Source organism: Eschrichtius robustus, chromosome 4 (genome assembly GCF_028021215.1).
Source record: "Eschrichtius robustus isolate mEscRob2 chromosome 4, mEscRob2.pri, whole genome shotgun sequence".
Taxonomy (NCBI): Eukaryota; Metazoa; Chordata; class Mammalia; order Artiodactyla; family Eschrichtiidae; genus Eschrichtius; species Eschrichtius robustus.
The window spans coordinates 108,566,275-108,587,846 of NC_090827.1; the positions used below are offsets into that span (position 1 = coordinate 108,566,275).

Genomic DNA, 21,572 nt, shown 5'->3' on the forward strand with positions numbered 1-21,572 from the left:
CTACGTGAAAACAGTCACAAATCGCAGCCCTCTCAGACCTTCCATTCTCTTACTGAATCCTCACAACAACCTTATGAGGTATTTCTTGCTAATCCCATTCGATATAATAGGCCTGAGATTTAAAGTAGTAACTTGCCAAAGTTAGCTGAAGCTAATCAGTGGAGGCCCCTATGTCACAATAAGTTTTTATGTCTTCAATTTGTGACTCTATTACCACAGCTACCTACTGCCAGTGCGAGTAATCCAGAGCATACCATTTAGGTGTATTTCCCCAAAATTCCATGAAAAAGTACAAATTTTTTTTTAAAAGCAGCCGATTTCAATTCAAGTCAAAGGAAGAAGATGTCTGTCAGGGAAAGCTGGGTTTCCAGCTTTACTTTAAAAGTTTGCTTTACTTTAGAATGTACCTCTCAACTCTCCTCCAGCCCCATGAGCTGGAACAATTCTGTTTCCTGTTTCCATAACCTTCAGAATAAGCACCCATAACTCTCTGTGGATAGGGATGTTAGGCCCTTTGATGAAAATCTTTAAACATAAGAGATAAAATATTTATGAAAGAAAATATGTTATATAAATTGAAACATAATCTCCTTCTTCATCGAAAGTCAGAGATAACATGATGGACTAAGTGGTCTTTGAAATGACCTTCAAGGAGATCTTCCCCATTGTTCATCAGAAGCAGTATAGATGCCTCAAGAAAGTGCTACAAGGTTACCTCACTTAGTTCCAGTATGGTCCTGGCTTACCTTCTCTCCATCAGAGTTGGATCTAGAATAGTGTTAGCAAAAAGGATGCTCTTACATGCCATTTCCAATTCATTTAGTAACTGCCTGGAACAGGCTTCTGAAGATTTTTCATTCTCAAAGCAAAGATTATAATAGTACCTAGTTGATAGAGTTGCCGTGAATATAAAATAATGACATAGAAAACGTTAAAAATATGAAAATATTAAGTCATGCTCATAATACATAATAAATAAACAATATTCTTTTTACTACACATTTCCATGTGTCCCTATACTTCCATTAAGATGTTGCCTCATCCTTCAGGTCCAAAATATTTTTTCTCTATTTCTAAACAGACCTTTCCGGAAAAGGTCTAGCTTCTCTTCATTAATATGTTGGCTGTAGCATACTACGACATTTTTTCTCCAGGAATTTTGAAATTAGTTGCATCTTTTAGACACCAGGATCCAAAGCATGGGTATTTCTACTGAGCTTGGGAATACCTAAGTTCCACATCAATGGCTGATGGGATGGACACTTCCTCTTCTTTTTATCGGGTTGGCCCAAAAGTTCGTTCAGGTTTTTCCGTAAGATGTTACAGGAAAAACCCACACAAATTTTTTGGCCAATTTTTCAACATTTCAGCGTGCGATAGAGCTGGGCTGCAATATGACACTTAGCCAGTAGGTGCTGCTGTAACTCACTGGTTCACTTAATTGAGCTCAGCTCATACTTCTCTCAACCCCTGGAGGTTCCCTAGGAGTCCCAGAGCCCTCCTTTTGTTATAAAAAGAGGGTAGACCGCAAAAAAATTTTTTGCCCCAAATTCATAATGGTAATAATATTTTAAGTTCAAACTATAGTAGTGGTGTAACCCACCCTAAGACATATTAAGAGCTTCCAGACACACACACACAGTAGATGACATCAGGAAGAACAATTAAATACAAATCACTTTATCAAGATACTAAAGAAAAGAGTTTCAGTCATTGTGTGCTACAAATAAATCAGCAGCTTTCTTCTTTTAGGTTTCGTCAGGTTAAAAGAAGTGGAAAAAATATCAACAGTCCTACTCTTTTGAACTTACAAAAAAACGGCTTCCCTGGAGGGCCCGTATTCTGGTGGTCACCCTGGGCACTGACCCTCCTTCCATGTTTCATGTTGCAGCAGAGCCCACAAGGCAACCGACAACGAAACGGAGAAAAAGAAAAAATTCCACCAGCAGCACGTCCAACAGCGGCGCTGGGAACACCGCCAACAGCACGGGCAGCAAGAAGAAGGCACCAGCCGCCAACCTGAGTCTGTCCAGTCAGGTACCTGTAAGTCTCGCTTTCCTTTTAGGCTGAAATCCTGCCTTTGCCTGTCGTCTCCAGAGTCCAGGGGCCCTACGGCAAAGTCTCTTTTAGCTGCAATGACCTTCTGGGCTGGGTGGGGGGCGGGAGAGGGGAAGGCAGGGACACGGGGTGGGAGGAGGGGGAGGAGCTCTGTCCTGGAAACCTTCCCCTGCAAACCGGGACTTAGAAAGGAATATGAAGAGTCTGTGCTGCAGTGGGACCGGAATGAAAAAGCCTTCAGAGTCGTAGACAGGAGATATGTCACTTAAGGTTTAATTAAAATATCACTTAGCAGGGTGCTGGTGGCATATAAGGGACTCTCAACAACATCACCGGGACCCTGTGCTCCCCTGGAAACTAGCTCCTGGCACTAAGGCTCCAGACTGTCCTTCGACTGCCCCCCGACGCCCCCCCCCCGCCCCCAGACACGGGCATCCCCTCTTATTTTAAGACTCAGGTAATTAACTCAAGGCCACTACAAATGCAGCTCAGTGGATTTCGCTTTCCCATTTCATTAGCTTAGGGGGGGAGGCTCAGCCCCTGGTTTGGTCTCAACTCTTTCGACCTCTTGACCCCTTTCTTTCATTTCTGGGTCTTGACAAAGGAAATGGGCCACTCAGAAGGGGGTTTCTTTGAACTCCAAAGCTGACAGCTGAGGGCGTCCCCACAGAGGGTAAATAAACTGGGCGGGAACTTTCTTCACCTCCTATGTTTTCTTCCTCGATTTGCTCCCTTCTGCCTGATTCCTTCCTGACTCTGACTTCCTCATCCCAGTACGAGACCACTTACCACTTTTAAATTCTCATGCGTCTTTAAGCATTTCTTGCCGCTTCTCCCCACCACGATGACTTGTGGGTTTTCCTTCTCTGCTGCCCTTGTCACATCACCCTCACCAGGCTTTTGACTATCCTTCAAATCCTGGGATTTTCTTGGTGCTTCATAGGTACCCTCTAGATACTATGTCTTCAAAAATGTGCCCTTTCTTGTAACTTCTCTCAACCAGTGCAATTTTACCTTTTCCCTCTTTCTCGCTCTTTTCCCTCTCTTGGTCTGTGGGCCTCACCCTCTGCTTCTCTTCCTGCTCCATCTCCGTCCATGTGAGGGCGGACCTTCATCTCCAGGGGATTCTCCACTTACTTCTAATTGTGTCTTTCAAATCTGTCCCCCACCCACTCGCTCCCATTTTCCATTGGTCAGTTCTCTGGCTAAAACCAACCCCATCAGTACCTGAGAATTACCTGGCCTCTCCTCTTGTCCTCCACAGACAGGGGACACGGTCGTCATCCCTGTTGCATTAGAAAGAAAAGGTCATGAGAGAGTGGCCAGCCTGTGGGATAGGTGCCATTTTCATTTTAAGACTGCTAGGGATTGTAGTTCTTAAAAAATACCAGAGTTACCCCTGTTTTTTGAACGGAGTTTTCACCCCAGAAGAGTCAGGGGAAAAAAAAAAAAATCGAAGGAGAAAAACAGAGTCTTTTTATTAAGGTGTCAATAAGTTATACCCACTCCTGATTAAATGGGAAAATGCATAGAAAAAAAATGGCCAGGCGTAAATAAATCAACCCCAAAAGTGCACACAAGCAGCCCATTTATTCATCTAATTCTGGAGTTTTAGAAACGAACGTTTGTTAGAGTCCACGAACAAATGAAAGTACATTCCAGAGATTTCTGGAACTTTGACATAGCTACTTAAAGGCTGCAAGAATTCGGATCGGTTCAACAAGTGTCTTCTGAGCTCCTACTATGTGCCCCACACTATACCAGGTGTTGGTAATAGCAAGATTTAAAAAAAACAAAACCAAAAAAAGACCCACCCAAGCTCTGTCATTGAAGAGCTCACTGTCTAATAAAGTGATAAAGAGGTTTCCTCTCTCCTGCCAGCTCAGACTCCTGGCTTCAGCTCACAGGGTACAGTATTGAGAAAGATTCTGAGGCCTGGACTGGGTCTGGTGGGCCATCCATTAGTGATGTCTGCCATGGGTATAGAATAGCAGCATACACATCCATGTATTTTGACATACCTGGCCTAGTCGGAATCATTTCCATTTTTTTTAAAGAGCACCTAACTTTTTCTACTCCATTATGCTCTTGTCCTCCCAACCTGCAATTGCATTTTGGTGGAAAATACCTGTGTCAAGAGGGTTTTTAATCAGTCGAGACCCTTTGGACAAGAACAAGGTGCTGTTAGAAAGTGCGAGTAGAATTTCAGCACTATCCCCGCCATGCAAACAAGGATGTTTTCATTAAGTAAAACTTAAGAGATGGCTGAGAGAAACAGGGAAGTCATCCAGGTTAAGAAAATGTGTAAATTTCTGTATGTCCTCCAGCTGAATGGACGTCGAATGATAAGCCCTGGCTGGCTTGTAGGGACCACATTTTTTAACCCTGTCTCCTGAATGACCAGCACCCCTTTCCTGTTTAAATAGAAATGCAACCTGCAGGCCTTAGCTGCCTTGTCCGAAGGCATGTACAGATCGGGTGTGCTACCACGACCACGGCTGTGGTCCGCACAGCTGCCACGGCAGCAACGTGTGTGTCTGGCGAGGGCTAGGGTTTAATCCTTGGATTCTGCTTCTCACTCCATGAGCAGGGGCTAGGAGCGATCCCGAACTGCAGCCTCAACCCTGGGAGGGATGGAGACCTGTGTCATTCAACAGCAGTGACCCCTTCTGGCCAATTTAAGGAGAAGCATTGAGGGGCCCTGAAAGGAGTCACTTCCAGTCCTCCTCAGAGGTTGGTGGTCCTTGCACGGGGGATTAGTGAGAAGATGTGACACGGGCAAGAGCTGGTGGCACCTCCAGGCCTCTGGCGAGGAGCAGAGGTCTGCTTCCTGGGGAGTCGAGACCATATGGGTTACTCTCAGATGGACCAATATCGCCTCCTGTGGGACACATGAGACAGCAGGGACGGGAAGGAAATGCATCTCTCACTACCGATGTTGAATGTTGGGGGGGACTTTTAAAGATGTGGGGCGTGTGGGGAAAACGGTGCCAACATCCCCTAGTTAGAGGGAGCCCAGAATGTACGTGGTGTCTCCACTCATTTTGTGCGAGGATAACAAACCAAGCCCTTCTGAGCCGAGAACCCCTATCCTAGCCCAGAGATTTAGAAGAGCCAGGTAGAGCGGTGTTCGTAACCGTGTAAGTGGCCTCAGGTTATCTACGTGCATATGAAGTCCTTAGCACACATCTCTTTTGTAACTTGCCATCTATTAATCACTCACGCATGCACACATGCGTGTACACACACTCACACACGCACACGCATGATTATGCATCTGGCTAAGGATACGTTTTATAATCAGTAAGGCAAATGTGGCATCTCTCTGAAATTTAGGATATGCTCCAAAATATCGATGCCTGGGCACCTTTTCCAGCCGTTCCTGGAACAAAGATATACCAAACATATTACGAGCCCGTATAAGCCCCATTTGAAGTGATTTAAATCACTATTTTCATAGTACTTTTCTGGAATGACTGTTATTTTCTGGTACAATGAAGGCATCTGGCGTGTTGAGAACGTCTCTGCTAATATCACGCTTAAATTGGCTTCTTCTGTTTCCAAATTATGCTTAACCTCCTCCCATTCTCCCAGCCTCTCTCGATGACCTTGGACTCACAGTACTAATGCAGACCCGCGTGTCGCTTCTAACATTCTTCTCCTGCCCCGTGACACGTCATGCATGTGTTTCCCCAGCCCTTCAAAGTGTGCTACACACAGGTCATTTGGTGGAATTAACCCTCGTGTCGTCCTCCACCCCATCTTAACCTGGTCTTCCCGCCTGCCTTTGTTCCTGATCGTAAGCGCGGTCTCCTAATTGCCTACAACGAAGTGACACTTTTTTATCCCCAACACCCCAATGGGTCAGGTGGAGGCCACATTCCATTTAAAATCCTGCCAGCATTCTTGCCACTCGGAGTCTGTGTCTATTTTGCATCTCACTTTAAGGGTCCTCACGAGTCTCTTACATGTCAGTGTCATGTCTGGCTCTTCGTGGCATCATAAGTACATTCTTGGAAACACACAACTGAATATCCTGCCAGTACCTCGATTGCTGAGTCTTCCCAGGTCATATTTTAGGCATTTGCTTCATCTGGGGCATTTCTCTTTAACATCACTGTTATCAGTTCACAAGAGTGATTAGTCTGAAAACACAGTGTGAAACTTATTGATTATCTCCCCTCTAATTCGAGGAGAATCGATCAATCAAACAAACAAGGTTTTCCATTCCGAAACAAATCAGGTGGTCACTAAGGGATTTGTTCAACTGGCACCTTCAAAATTCTAGAAGGACCCTGGCGGGGCCGCTGGACCCTCTCCTGACCACAGACAGTATTCCACTAATACACTGCCCCAGGAAAGCCTCTTTTGCCCCAGTGAAAAGAATGTCTACCCACCTGTCAAGGCAAATTAGCCTCCCTATCAGAAAATGCATACTTACGTCTCCAAAAGCATATGGCCAGCCCTGATTTTCCAGCCTCAGTGGAGGCTGATGGCAGTTGGGTGCTCTTAAGTAGACTATTGCTCAGAGCCCACCCAGCAGGATCCACCTGACAGGTGTCCTGTCCCATGCCCATGTCACCCATCAACCCCATAGGGTCCCCTTGGGACAGAGAGGCCAGAGCTGTGCCCTGTGTATGCGTCCTTCTCCCCTGTCCCCGTGCCTCTGCAGCGGTGGCCTCCACAGAGCTCCCAGCTACAGTAGGTGGCTGCCTTGTTTGCATGGAAGGACAATTTGTACTTAAAGGAGTGATTAGATGGATTCTTCTTGCATGCTTCCATTTCTGATGACTACTGGCTTCATCAATGTAATTACAATTAGTGCTCTTCATCTTCCTTTTATGGCACCAGCTGGACAGACTGGCTCTCTTTACTGCCCAGATTGGTGGTGGGGTTGCCTGTGTGGGGATAGGTGACAGGCACCATGGAATAACAGATGGTAAATTCAGGGCTTGTTGGCAATCAGCAGGTTTTTGCTAATGACTTAATTAGCTATGCAAATTGTCAAATCAGTGTGAACATTGTTTTTATCGAAAACTTTACCTAAATTAATTACCATAATTAAGTAGCAGAATGTCAAGGATATCGGCTGCATAAAAGGGCCTGGCTGAGTAGAGAAAAGAGAGATCTGTCTTCAATTAAAATGTATACCGTCCTTGGGACAGAGAAAATGCCGTTTGGAATGAGTTGCATGACTATTGCAGAACTGCATCCTCCCCGTGTTGGCTGCTAGTTTCCAAAGCCATCCAGAGGCCCTAAGTAAAAGTGGTGGATTTTTGGAGGTCTTGCAAAGCACCCAGCAGAAGGTTCCACAGCCCTCTCAAGAGTCCCCAGTGTCGGCAAGTTGAAAAGCGTGGATTTTTTTAATTTTGAAAAATCCATTTTTTTATTTCTGCAGATTGCTAGCATTGCTCGTTCTCCGGTGTCAGGCTGCGCACTAAGGACATAAACTCGCGTGGTTGTTACACATCAGGAGGCGATGTTTATTTCCTGTAGAAAAATCCAATATGCGTCTTGGCCCCCCGACATTGAGACTTGACCCCGGTGTACAGGACACGAGTGTGTCTGTCCTAGATCCCCCAGCGCCTCCCACTAGTGTTTTAAGCTGAGCTTCTCTCTCCCAAGGTTTCCATGTAATAATGTCAGCTGCTGTTCACAGGATGTGATGGTGGTAGGAGAGCCAACTCTGATGGGAGGTGAGTTTGGGGACGAGGACGAAAGGCTAATCACTAGATTAGAAAACACGCAGTATGATGCGGCCAACGGCATGGACGACGAGGAAGACTTCACCAGTTCACCCGCCCTGGGGAACAGCAGCCCTTGGAACAGTAAACCTCCCGCCACTCAAGAGACCAAATCAGAAAACCCCCCACCCCAAGCTTCCCAGTAAGATTGACCAGCTCCAGAATCCACTGTCAATAGCCCCCGTGGGTTACACTCACTATTTCAGATCCTTACTCACAGGAAAGGAAGGAGGAGACATTAAAACTTTTCCAAGCAAATAGCGATTTCTAAACCGCAGTGATCTGAGTTTCTCTCTTTCTTTTTTTTAATTGAGAGGATCATTCCCAGTAAACTTCCATGACCCCTCCCTGGAGGCCTTCACAGGTAACACAGATACTGGCACTGATCGTAATTAAAGTAAGAGCAAACGCTAGCGCTTCTCCTGGCTCGGTTTTAACCACGTTTGTTAATTTCATTCCCCCCCACCCCACCGCCCCACCCAACCATCCAACGAAGGCCGTATTGTCAATAAACCCTCAGTGCTCAGGATCTCATTCTATGCCGAACCCAACTACAGATAGACTTTTTAATATTGTAAAATATTTTCTGCTTTTTGACTTGCATCTGAGAGTTTCTTGTTTCAGTAAAAAAAGAAAAGGAAAAAAAATCCACTTTTGGAAAGTAATTTAAATGTACCTTTATTTTTTTTTCCCCTTCACCTTTTCTTTCATTGGGTAACAGCTAAGAGGGCCCAGCAGGGTAATTTATGGCCGAGCTAATGTCAATTGGTCCTCAAGCCCGAGTTGGTTCAATCGAGCCCGAGTGCTGAAACAAGAAATGTCTTTTTGTCATCAGAGACACCAAGGCAGATTTTTATGTAAAGAAAGGCACTTGGGCCCCTGAGAATGTATGCGTTTGTAAAATTTCTGTTGATCCAAATATTTTCAAGCCATGTAATCCATTAATTTTGTGGGCAGTTTAATAAATCTGAAACTCTTTTGTGTTTTTTTTGTTGTATCTGAGTTGACTGTTGTTTCTTTTCATAGTATATTTCCTGTATAATATTTTGTAAAGCCCTAACCTAGTTCTTTTATGGGGACTTTTCTTTGGGAGCAATTCCAGTGTATTTATGTGAAACTTTATAAAAGAACTAATTTTTCCATTTGCATATTAATATGTTCCTCTATACATGTAAAGACACAGTGGCTCCGTGTGTTATAAAACAGCTGTATTTTATGTATGCTTTACTGATAAGTGTGCCAATAATAAACTGTTAACGACCAAAGCAAGTGAGTCTGGGTGTTTGTGAGCCTGGCAGAGAAATCTGCCCACAGTGATGAGAAGTATTGAGCTTGGATTTATGGCCCAAACTCCAGATGGAATGGAATTGTGAAAACTGCGCCATCTTTATAAGGTATGGTTTCTTTCCCCGCTCACTGCAGTTTACTTGGGCAGACACAGGGGTGCCTTCCATGTGCCAGGCACTCTGCTGGCTGAGGACACAAGAATGGGAAAGGAAGGATTGACCTGGCTTCCTGGGGCTGGCCAAATGCAAGGGCAGCGGCTTCCACTCACTGAGTGCTTATTCTCTACCAAACATCTCTATTTAAGGTCCACAGACATTATTTCAGCTAATCTTCACAACTCCGCCAAGTAAGCCTTAATCTCCCCATTTTTAAAAATCAGTTCCTCGGTTTGCCTGTTTTTCTAAAAGATTTGCAATACAGAGATAGGGAAAATTCACGTGAGGACTTTTTGTTTAAAGAACTTTCATCATATTTTTCTGTTTTGTATCCATGAGGAAGATGAGAGAGGAAATCTGTTAGTATTAACTGAGTGTGTACGAAGTGCCAGGCCATAGTAATATATCATCTCAGCCAGTTCTGGAAAAGGCGGGCTTGAAAAAGAGAAGCTAAGGGAGAGTGTGTGTCTTAGGTTGAGATTCCCAGAAGAGCCTGAGACCAGGATCCCGGGCACAGATTTATTGAGGGAGAGTTCTTCAGTAAAGAAATCTTTAAGGGAGTGGAGGGGGTGGGATAGGGAAAGGGAAAGAGCCTAGGAAAGCTTCAGACTCAGGTAGCCTACTCCCTGAGCCTGGTCCATGGTGCAGGGGAAGGCTTTGAGCCCCGTTTTCCCCTCCTGGGCTAAGCCGCCAGACTTCTGTGCACCTATACTGGTCAGTCATCGTCTGGGGCCATCCCCAGGGTGTGTAGGAAGTGGCAACCTTTACAGAAATACGGCACCCATCAGCCAAGGTCTGTTCTGCAGAAAAGAGGCCAACTAGAATGCAACAGTCCTAGAATCTTTGCGTGGGTGGGCTGGTCTCAGAAAGGGCTTCTGGGCAGGGCAGCAACAGTCGGCTTCATTAAGTGACTTGTCCCATCTCAGAGCTCATGGGTGACACAGTTAGAATTTGATTCTGCATCTCCCTTGACTATAAAGCCTGGGTTCTTTCTAGAACATCACATTGCTTCCCTAGAACATTAGCATTTGGAGGAAAATGTACAGTACAATAGCAACAGACCCAAAGGAAATAGAGGAAAATGGCTACTTTATTGCTTCCCCACTAGTGTACTGCTAAGAGAACTGCCGGTTTGTCCCCCCACCCCACCTGACCATTTTAGGTTTTCTTTTATCAATTCTTTAAAGTCAGCAGTATGCAATCATTACAGATGATGCCTAGGACAATTTGTTTGGCATCTGTTCCCGTTATCTATTACTCCATAGCCAATCAACCCCAAGCTCAGAGACTAAAGAGACAATTTATTATTATCAGTTACCCTTCTGAGAGCTCACTGGTCTGTACCAGGTGGGCTGCCCTTAGGGGCACAGATGCTGGATGGGGCTGGAGTCATCAGAGCTTAGGCTGGGCTGGACACTCAAGGTGGTGTACTCACATTGCTGGCTATGAGGTAGGAGCTTAGGCAGGGCTGTTGACTGGAGTGTCTTCCCATGCAGCCTCTCCATAAGGCTTTCATAGAATGATGGTTGGGTCCCAAGAGCCAGCATCCCAGGAGAGGAGAAACATAAATTGCCAGTGCCTAGAACTGAAACACCATCACTTCTCTGTGCTATCCATCAAGGCAGCCCAGGTTCAAGGGCCGGAGGCACAGACTCGACTCCTTGATGGGTAAGTAGCAGGTGCCTCCAAGGAGGGGAGAAACTGATGGTGGCCATGTTTGAAAACATCTACAGCATCCAACACAGTTCACAACCTGGTCCTTGCTTACCTTACTTTGTATCTTTAGCCACTTCCCACTTGAACCTGATTCACCATCTATCTACCTAGACTCCCCTCATTTTCCTGAATACACTAAGTGCTCAAGTCACACGTGTCTTTGTATATGTTTTCCTCTCTTAGAATGCCATCCCCCACCTTCTTACATAACCAAAGCTATTCATTCTTATAGGCTCAGTTTGATTCTCAGGTCCCCAGAGATGCCTCCCCAACTCTGGTCAGGGTCTGTTGTCCCCTCTGAGGTCCAAGAGCGCTTGGTGCTTGCTTCTTCCTTGGTTCTTCCCTTACAAATTTTTGTTTTTGTTGTTAAACACCCTTCACTGTCCCACTAGACATTTTTAGGTCTGAGTAGTTTAATCATTTCCATCTGAATCTTTAATATCTAAACTCTACCATACACGTCGGTGGAATAGATAGAGTTAAAAACTCCCAAGCTAGAAATCATGGAACCACTGCTTACCATGCATTTTTCCATTACATTTCAAACAGTCTGTAACTTTATGCCACAACGTAAAGTGACATTTATCCCTGTAGGTACATAAGAAGGTAAGAGGTAGCAGAGATGGGCTTGTTCAAGTTTTTCAGAGGTCAAGTCAGCAAAAAGCAAACATTTTACACAACATTGGCTTAAGCCTAACTTCTATTAAGAAACCCCATGAGATTTGTCTGGCCCAGAATAATCCTAAGGGCAACCATCTATTAAGTACACACTGTGTGCCAGGCACTTGCTAGGTGCTTTGCCTGGGTGGTCTCAAACTGAGAATCCAAGGGTATGTAAGTTGGGTTTTGCTTTGTAATAATCTCCAAAGCTCAGCAGGCTTTGTCCGCAAACCTTTTATTTTTCTCACTCATGGGACTGTGGGTCACCTGGGGCAACTGTACTTCAGGTCTGCCCCTCAGGTCCCTTTCTAGGACAGTGGATCCCCAGGGCATGCTCTTCTCTTGGCAGATTCTGCTCACGCTGCATCCATTGGCCAAAGCAAGTCGCAAGGACAATCCAACATAAGTGGGGTGGGGAAATATACTTTACCACTTGTAGACTGCAATGGCGACGGGTATGAGTAAACAACTGAAAATACAATCTACCACTGGCAGCCTACACAAAGGTGCCTGAAAAACTTCTAATCATTTGCCAACATTTAAAAACTGATGAATTTTCTATAAAAATTAAAATTTCTTGCTTCTCTCAACAAATCGGATCTAACAACCATAGACTCAGACTTCTGAGTCCCTGGATGGTAACGGTTGGCTGGCACCAGGTCATGGCTACCCTGCTTAGACACTCCAGCTCATCATCTCCACACCATTTTACTCACTCACTCTACCTGCCTGGCTTCTGTTGGTGGCTGCTCTATCCATTACACTATACTCTCTACCCCTTAAAGCCGCATTTGGAAGTTGGCATTAGGGACCCATTTTACAGATATGAAGACTGATGCTCAGGCAGGTTAATTGACCTTGTTTATCACACAGCTCATAAGTGGTGAGGTGGGCTTTGAACTTGGGTGTCAGGGTCAAAGCCTATACTCCTTTCACCAAACCACACTGGTTTACAGGAGCCACAGTAGTGGTTACCTTCTGTCGGTTAGGTTAGGAATGGGACAAACATGATCTCATTGAATCTTTGCAATATCTCTGTGGGTGAGGTAAGGTTATTTTCCCCCATTTTGCAGACGGAACGTAGAGCAGTTAAAAAGTTTGCCCAAGGTCACAGAGCTCACAAATGACAGCATCATGTCACCTCGACTCTGACCCCCTTTATTAGACTTACTGTCAGGTGCACAGTCCGTCGGTGGGGTGTTTGGAGGTGTTCTCTGGCCTGGGAGAGGGGTCCTGGCAACCACCTTTCTGCCATTCACTATGTATTTCAGGGGGTGACAAAGAGTTTGCCAGAGATCAAGACTTGCCACTTACGTGGTAATGGAACAAAACAGGGAGGCCCCCTTTTAGGGCCTTGAAATCTCGAGGACATCTGACAAGGGATTTATAAATAAGTGGCCCAATCCCTTTGGGAAATTCTTTCTCACTCCATTTCTCTTTAACCTTGAGGTGAGCATTTAATGCAATAGAATAACACAACCCACAGTGGTACTACATGGGGTGGGGCACAGTGAGAACAAGGCCAACAAGATCAATTATTTCCCTAAAGCAGGTTTGGCAGCATCTTTGGGAAATTCATTTTATAATGGGATACCCCCTCCATCTCCCATAAAAAAATCGCTAGGCTTTTTTTTTTCTGATTGTTAAGCAATACATGTTCATTATAGATCATTTGAACAAATGGGGACAAGAAAAAAATAAAGTAATCCCCCTACACTGATATAACCATTGCTGATATTCTGATACAAATCCTTCTGGTTTTTTCTTCTAGGCTCATATACATTACAATGTTGGTAATATACAGACTAGATAATTACATATCCCGCCCTTTTCTTATAATATTGTAACGAGCCACCTCGTTAACTATTCTTTAAAAACATGAGTTTAATTTCGATATAATGATCCACTAATGGAATATACCATAATATATTAAACCATTTATTTATAGCTGGTCAACTCCCTTTTTACATCCATTAGAATTTCATAATCATTAATAATAAGCTGGTCAGAGGTTGATAAGAGTGTATTAAATTGAAATTCAGTTATTGGCTATTTGCCTGTGCCCAACACCATGCTGGGCATTATAAGGGATACCTGTACCTGGTCCTACCCTCAAGGTGCTTACAGTTGGGATAGAAGACAAGTGCATAAAATGCTACCCAAGCATATGAGGCTGAGTGTATGCAAGGTGTCCGCAAACACCAGGAATAAAAGCTCCAGGAGTTTATAGGTATGGAACTCACATTCGTTGAGCCCTATTATGTCATGTGCTGCACCTCATTTAATCTTCACCACAACCAGGGATGCAAGCATTTTGTGTATGAACCTCACAAACCGAAAACAACAAGGTCAAGTTTGAATCAACACATGACTCCAAGGTCTGTTCTTTCTGTGGTGAGCCATAGGAAATCCCTGGGGAGACACAAATGCTGTGATTGCATGTTTGTGGGAATGACTTCACGACAGAGGGGGTGAGGCTTGGATACGTGTATGCACATCTGAGAGTCTGGTTGCTTCTCTGACTTTGCTCTCTGGCTTCACCTCCTTTGATCCATCGCTACTGTCAAGATAGTGTCTCTGATCATTGGGAATACTGAGGAGTTTGTGTTTTGAACAAAACCTAATGCAGCAGCACTACTGGTGTTTATATAAAGGTGTCTTTTTGCACTTAAAGCCATTGAGCTAGAAAAGGCACTGAAAGGTTATTAAAACAATAAATTAAGGAAACTGGTGAAGCAGTTGCTATGGCCTTGCTCATTCCTGTTTTACTTTCAGTTCCTATTCATTCCAGAATTGTATACCATCCTGGACAAAGAAAAGTTGTCTTGTTTCCCAATGGCCTTCAACAAATCTCCAGAAAATACAGTCATCTTTCATTATCTGCAGATGATTGGCTCTAGAACTGGCCCTCCCAACCTTTACCCTCCCACCCCCCAACCCTCCCATACCAAAATCCAGGGTGCTCAAATCCCTTATATTAAATAGCATAGTATTTGCTGTTGACTGAAACAAGAATGCACAACATGAGAGTTGTGAGTTAAGTTTTATTGGGAGTAAAATGAGGACTATAGCCCGGGAGACAGCATTTCAGAGAGCTCTGAGAAACTGCTCCAAAGAGGTAGCGGGGAAGGTCAGTATATATGTGATTTTGGTGAAGGGGGAGTACATGCAATCAAGCACATATTTTTTGTAGAAGGTTTCTGCTGGTCTCACGAAGGTTACTGCTAGTCATGGGGAGCAGACGTCACCAAGAAGGATTTTAGTGCTTTTCTAGATATGAGGAGATGCAAGAATTGGGCTCATAAAATCACCTCGTGGAAATATCTAACTATCTGAAGACCTGTTCTGCCAGTTTCTCCCAGAGCACAGAGTGCCTCATTCCTGACCTCCACCCTGAACTCCTTTCAGGGGGTGTTGAAGGTCAGCAGCTGCAGCGGCTCATAATTTGATCCTTGTAGAGGTAGATGGCAACTGCCAATTTATAGGTGACATTGCATATAACCTTCACACATCCTCCTGTATACTTCAAATCATTTCTAGATTACTCGTAATACCTAACACAATGTAAATGCTATGTTAAGTTGTTGCCAGTGGGCAAATTCAAATTTTGCCTTTTGGAATTTTCTAGAATTTTTTTTTCAAATATTTTTGATCTGCAGTTAGTTGAATTTGCAGATGTGGAAACCGTGGCTATGGAGGGCTGACTGTGTTTATTCCTGAGTTAGGCAAACCTGTTTGGGAGGAAGTTCTTATTTGTATCTCTTTCAGAGCTGACATGCTGTATCTTGAGCTAAGTCATTCTCTCTCTTTTCATTCTTAATTTGTTAAAAGTGTTGAGTTCACTCTTGTGGGGTTTGCAAATTCTTCTGTCATGTTCTAATGAAAGTGTTAATGCTTGAAGCGAAATCTGCAAAAATTCAAGAATGAGTGTAAAATTGATTTAACTCCTGAGGCCTAGCTGAAGTCGATTGTCACAAAAATGAAAATTTAAAGTTGGAAACTTACATTTTGTAGAAAGAGGGAATTTTGTAAAACCTAGGCACTATCTGAGGGATCAAACACGATTTGTTGATCGCAGCAACTTGGGACCTTGCGCTGGGAAAACTTCTGAGGAGCAGCTCACTCGGGAAGAAAGATGTGAACCACCGTTAGCAATGCCTGCCATTGTAAGCGAGCGGAGCTGGAGGCTCAGATTCCTCTCATTTGCCATCTCCACTCTAAATCACAAGCACTTCAAAGGCAGAAGCCTATGGAATTCACCAAAATTGTTACCCCATGATAGGGTGAGAAACTTCATTTTCCTGAATCTGTCCTGGTTTTAACACTGAACATCCCTCTTCCTGGGAAATTCCTCAGTCCCAGGCAAATCTGCCCACACATGTAACAAAACAGACTTAACGCAAAATCGTAACTGTTACTACTTATTGAGCATCGTTTTCATTCCAGGCACTTTGCACGTATTGATTCTAGTACACTCACCCTGGGTGGGGACCCATTAGTGCCATCATTTTACAGGTAGGAAAACTGAAGCAAAGAAACATGAAAGAAGATGCCCAAGGACCTCCAGCTAACACGCAACAGAGTGGAGATCCAATCCTAGATGTGACTGACTGCACCGCCTGTGCTTTCTCTGCTACACCCATGGATTTGAACTTTTCTTTTTCTTTTCTTTTCTTTTTTGGCGGTGCTGCGTGGATTGCAGGATCTCAGTTCCCCAAACAGGGGCTGAACTCGGGCCATGGCAGTGAAAGCCCTGAATCCCAGCCACCAGGCCACGAGGGAACTCCCTGAAATTTTATTCTAAAGAAGACCAAGACAAGTGCAATATATGTTGACTAAGAGGAACAATCAAGCATCAGAGACTGTGAGATGCAAAAGAAATTCCCCAGGAACCAGAGTCCTGGCTGTGCAAGCCAGGGACACACCTGCCTCTCACACCATCCCTCCTTCACTTACAGGAGAATTCCACCGGCTCACTTGAAAAAGCTACTATGCACTATTGAAGTTGGCCAATTAGAAAGTATTCAGACAAATGACATCAGGAACATACAGCATGCAGGCCAAGGATTATTCCATTTGGCCGAATGAAAACCTCCCTCCCCGTGTAACGGAGGTTAATCCAGCCTGTCTTAAGGACTCACCGGTGGTCTTGCTGAAGAGAGCAGTTAGAAACATCTGTGGCTAATTTGCACTTCACTTCAGTTACCTCTGCAGCTGGGTTTGGGGAGTTTGCATTTGCCAAGTGCACCTTGTGAGATTCTCACAAATATTTAAAAATGAAAGTTGTTGTCTGGAGTGAGGGGAAAAACCTCCAGGGCGGGCACTTGTATAACTCAACCACTGGGTCTACCTTTCTGCCGACACCCAAGAGGGTCAGTGTTGCTCACCTCTCACTGCAGAACTCAGATAATGAGGTTACAGAATCCCCAGGCTGTATTTTTGAATGGAAAGTATTTTTTAAAAGAGACCAAATTGTCTCCATTAGCAAATTTAATCTCAGTAGTCGCTGAGACCAAACATCATTTATTCCCTCCTTTCTTTCAAATATGTGCACAAAGTTGACTCCACTTTTAAAGATCCAGACCAATTACTGTTTTATATTCCTAGGAAAGAGGTTCATGGATAACTTCGGATTTTAAAATGATGCCCAGTTTAAAATGGCTTCTAGCTGTTGCCCTAAAACAGAGGACAACTGATATTACTGCTATCAAAAATAAATACTGGAAGGCACAGCCCAAAACATTTTTGAAAATGAAGAATAATGAGGGGAACTTGACCCCCAGAGACATCAAGGCAGAGTGTAAAATGGTGTGGCATTGGCGCAGAAGCAGACAAACCGGGGGAAGGGTTCAGAAACACACCAACGTCAATATCTCCATTTATGTTATTTTACATCTATGAGGAAAGGATGAGATTAAATAATATGTAGACAATTGGCTATGAGGGGACTTCCCTGGTGGTCCAGTGGTTGGGACTCTGCCTTCCAGTGTGGGGGTGGGGGGTCGGGGGTGGGGGGTGGGGTGGTGTGGGTTCGATCCCTGGTTGGGGGAGCTGGGATGCCACGTGCCTCGCAGCCAAGACACCAAAACCTAAAACAGAAGCAGTGTGTGGCAAATTCAATAAAGCCTTTAAAAATGGTCCACATCAAAAAATCTTAAAAAAAAAAATTGGCTATGCATTTCGAAATCATTATCTTACATCCTTATCTTAGCCTGCATATAAAATTTTCAGATGAATTAGAGACTTAAACTAAAAAACAAAAGCACTAGAAGAAAATATTGTGAGGATTGGGAGCTAAAAAACAACCTCTCTAAACACCAAGACTAGAAACCATTGTTTTTTTAATAGACATATTTGGAAGGGAATATGCAGTTGTGGTGAAGCATCTGAACTCTGGAGAGTCAGACCTAGGTGCACACCCTGACTTTGACATATACTGGTTGGGTGACCTTGGCAAGTGACTTAACTCCTCTGATTTCCTGTTGTCTTCATCTGTAAAACAAACATGTTAATAGTACCTACTCAAAAGTTTGTGTTGAAAATTAAATGAAATATTATATGTAAAACACCTGGGACATAGTAAGAAATCAGTTGACATTATAAATTATTTGTGCTAATATTTTTATAGTAAAAACATAAAATAAGACTCAAGGACATATAAAAATTAGAAAATACAATACAGTGGAAATAAGGTCAAAGTAAGAGCTATGATAATAAGCTTAACTGATTTAAACTCCTCTGTTAAAAGGCAAAACACAAAAGAGGGACGGACACAAACAGAATCAATATTCAGTAACTAAGAAAACATGTATAAGATAAAAATGACTCAGAATGATTACAGTTAAAAGGATGGGAAATTATCAGTTATTCATATACAAAAAGAAATCAAGATAGATGTTAATTTTAGACAAGTTAAAATTTGTGGTAGAAAATATTAAATTTTATATTGACCATGATCCAAGCAACAAAGCATCAAAATATAAAGTAAAAGACTTCTAGAACTCAAGAATTTGACTAAAGCACAATGGCAACATATTACGTTAGCTTTTCACAGATTAAACGAGAAAAAAATGGGAATGGGAACATAGAGAATGAATGTAATTAGATTGAAATAATAGGTATATATTTATCTTTAGACAGATTAATTAATGAGTATGCCACATTTTAATGTAATATATACAAAAACATTCTCAATAATAGGTCCAAAAAAAAACCCCATTCACTAGTGTAGTAATTTGTACAGGTTGCATGCTTTGATCACAATATAACACAAAAGTGTTTAACAGAAACTTAGACAAATATTCTCACCACTTAAAATTTCTCCTAAATAACTGTTGGGTCAAAGAAAAATATAGATAATATGTACGTGCTATTTTGAAATAAGGATATTGAAACCATTGCTCATAAAACAAATGGATTTTTTTTTCCTTTCCATTCTCCGGTTATTGCTGTGATTTCTGTACACTGATGTCTTAATTTGACAACTTTACTGAATTTTCTCATTAATTCTAATAGTTTCTCATTCCATTCTCTTGTGCTTTTTAAAGGATATAATCAATTTGTCTGTAAATATTAATAATGTTACTCCTCCTTTCCAATAGATATCTTTGTTTTCATTTCTTTGCTTAATGCACTAGATAAAATTTAAACTATGTTAAATAGTGATGGTGGTAACAGGCATTTTTGTATTACTCCTGGTTTCAGTGAAATTGATTCTAGTGTGTTTCTTCATTCAGTATGATGCTATCAATTCTATAATATGTAAAGAAAACAAACTTTTAAGATTTTCTAAAATTTTTTATTTAATCACTGGTGGAAGTTAAATTTTAGCAAATGCCATTTCGTCAACTCAGTATACCATCAAATGTACTTTTCTTTTTGTGTTATTAATGAGATATATTTTATTGATTTTTTTCCTAACTTTGCTAGGTTAAACTCTACTTGGTCTTGGTAAGTTATTCTCTTAATATGCTGTTACATTATATTTGTTATTATTTCATTTATGCTGAATACATCTGTTTTCTGAGTGGAACTGGGCTATTGCTTTCCTCCTCTGTTCTATTCTGGGCTATTATGCTATCAGAATTGTACTATCTGTGTAGAATGAACTTGAAAGTGTCCTGTCCTTTCCGGGTTCTGTAATAGTTTATATAGTTTCGGTATAACCATATGACCCCATAGTGCTCTTGAAGGCACTATTATGATTTTTCTTCAGAGATGTGAGTCCATTTCAAGTTGATATAAAAATTACTTAATTTCTGTTGTTATTTTAAGTATTTTCTATTTTGTTTTTCTTAACTTTATTTAACTGTGCTTTGGGGATTCATTGAGTTGAAGCTTGACTTTTTATTTTTCATTCTTTGTTGCTTAATAATGATACAATTCTAAACTAAGAACGTGTATCTAGTTACAGTGTTTGAGGGTCCCTAAAATTTTTATAAGGATTAACACTCTCACCATTATTCTTCCTATCATTTTCATTCAGCATTTTAAAATTTGCGCCTATGTTAAAATGAGGATAACTGGAAATTAAATGAATCAATACAAGTGAAGCAAAATACTTGGAAAGGTATCAGGCACATAATAAGAATACAATAAATTTAGCTAGTCTTAAAGTTTTAGCTAATCAAACAATATGACACCTCAGTTCCATTGAAATTCAACAGGATCCAATCCCAGAAGCTATTTATTTATTTATTTATTTATTTATTTATTTATTTATTTATTTATATTATTTATTGGGCCACTGCTTGTGGGATCTCACTTCCCTGACCAGGGACTGAACCCAGACCACGGCAGTGAAAGGCTGGAGTCCTAAACACTAGGCCACCAGGAAACTCCCAGCCCAGGAGCTATTTATTAAGTGACCAGATCCAGTATTCATGAAAGCATATGTTTCCATGGGTGATACATGCTGTGTATATGCCCATTCATAATGAAATAGAAAATAATAGGTGTACCTATTAGGAAAAATACAGAATTACCATTTTCTTTAACAACAGGTTTGCTGAGATATAATTCACATGGCATACAATTCAGGTTTTTAGTACATTCACAGAACTGTGCAATCATAATCAATTTTAGAACATTTTCATCACACTCTCCAAAAACCCCATATCCATTAGCAATCACTCCCCATTTCCCCCAACCACCCCACTACCAGCTGTAGGCCATCACTAATCCACTTTCTGTCTCTATAAATGTGCCTATTGTGGACATTTCATATAAATGGAGTCATGTGTAATACGTGGTCTTTTGTGACTGGCTTCTTTCACATAGTGTGCTTTCAAGGTTCATTCACATCATAGCATTGTATCAGTATTTCATTCTTTTTTGTAGTCAACTAATATTCCATTTTGTGGATATACGTATTACTAAATCATGCATTAATTAACGAACATTTGGATTGTTTCCATGTTTGGCTATTGTAAATAATGCTGCTTTAACCATATATTTGCAAGTTTTTTGTGTGGATATGTATTTTAATTTCTCTTGGGTATATACTTATGAATGAAATTAATGGGTCATATGGTAACTCTGTTTAATCTTTAAGGAACTTCCAAACTGTTTTCCAAAGTGGCCACACAATTTTACATTCCCACTAGCAGTGTATGACAGTTTCAACTTCTCCACATCCTCACCAACACTTGTTATTATCTATCTTTTTGATTATAGCCATCTTTGCCAGTGTAAAGTGTTATCTCATTGTGGTTTCAATTTGCATTTCTCTGATGGCTAATGATATTGAGCTATTCTTGTGCTTATGATCATATGTAGAAATTATTATCTAGTCCAAGGTCACAAAGACTTATCCCTATGTTTTTTCCTAAGAGTTTTGTAGTTCTAGCACTTACATTTAGGTCTTTGGTTCATTTTGAGTTAACCTCTGTATATGGCGTGAGGTAGGGGTCCAACTTCATTCTTTTACATGTGGATATCCAGTTGTCCCAGA

The 21,572-nt window shown here is 42.1% G+C and overlaps 1 protein-coding gene across 9 annotated transcripts in view; it reads left to right on the plus strand.

Annotated features, from left to right (window-relative positions):
• Positions 1–9,057, plus strand: part of LDB2 (LIM domain binding 2) — a 377,580-nt gene extending 368,523 nt beyond the window's left edge. For 2 of the 9 annotated variants that reach the window (XM_068543185.1, XM_068543189.1), the window contains exons 7-8: positions 1,892–2,043; positions 7,718–9,057. In XM_068543185.1, coding sequence (XP_068399286.1) covers positions 1,892–2,043; positions 7,718–7,948 — 383 coding nt within the window. In that variant the 3' untranslated portion in view covers positions 7,949–9,057. The other 7 variants (XM_068543190.1, XM_068543192.1, XM_068543191.1 and 4 more) reach the window with 7 other exon arrangements.
• The last annotated feature ends 12,515 nt before the right edge of the window (positions 9,058–21,572 follow it).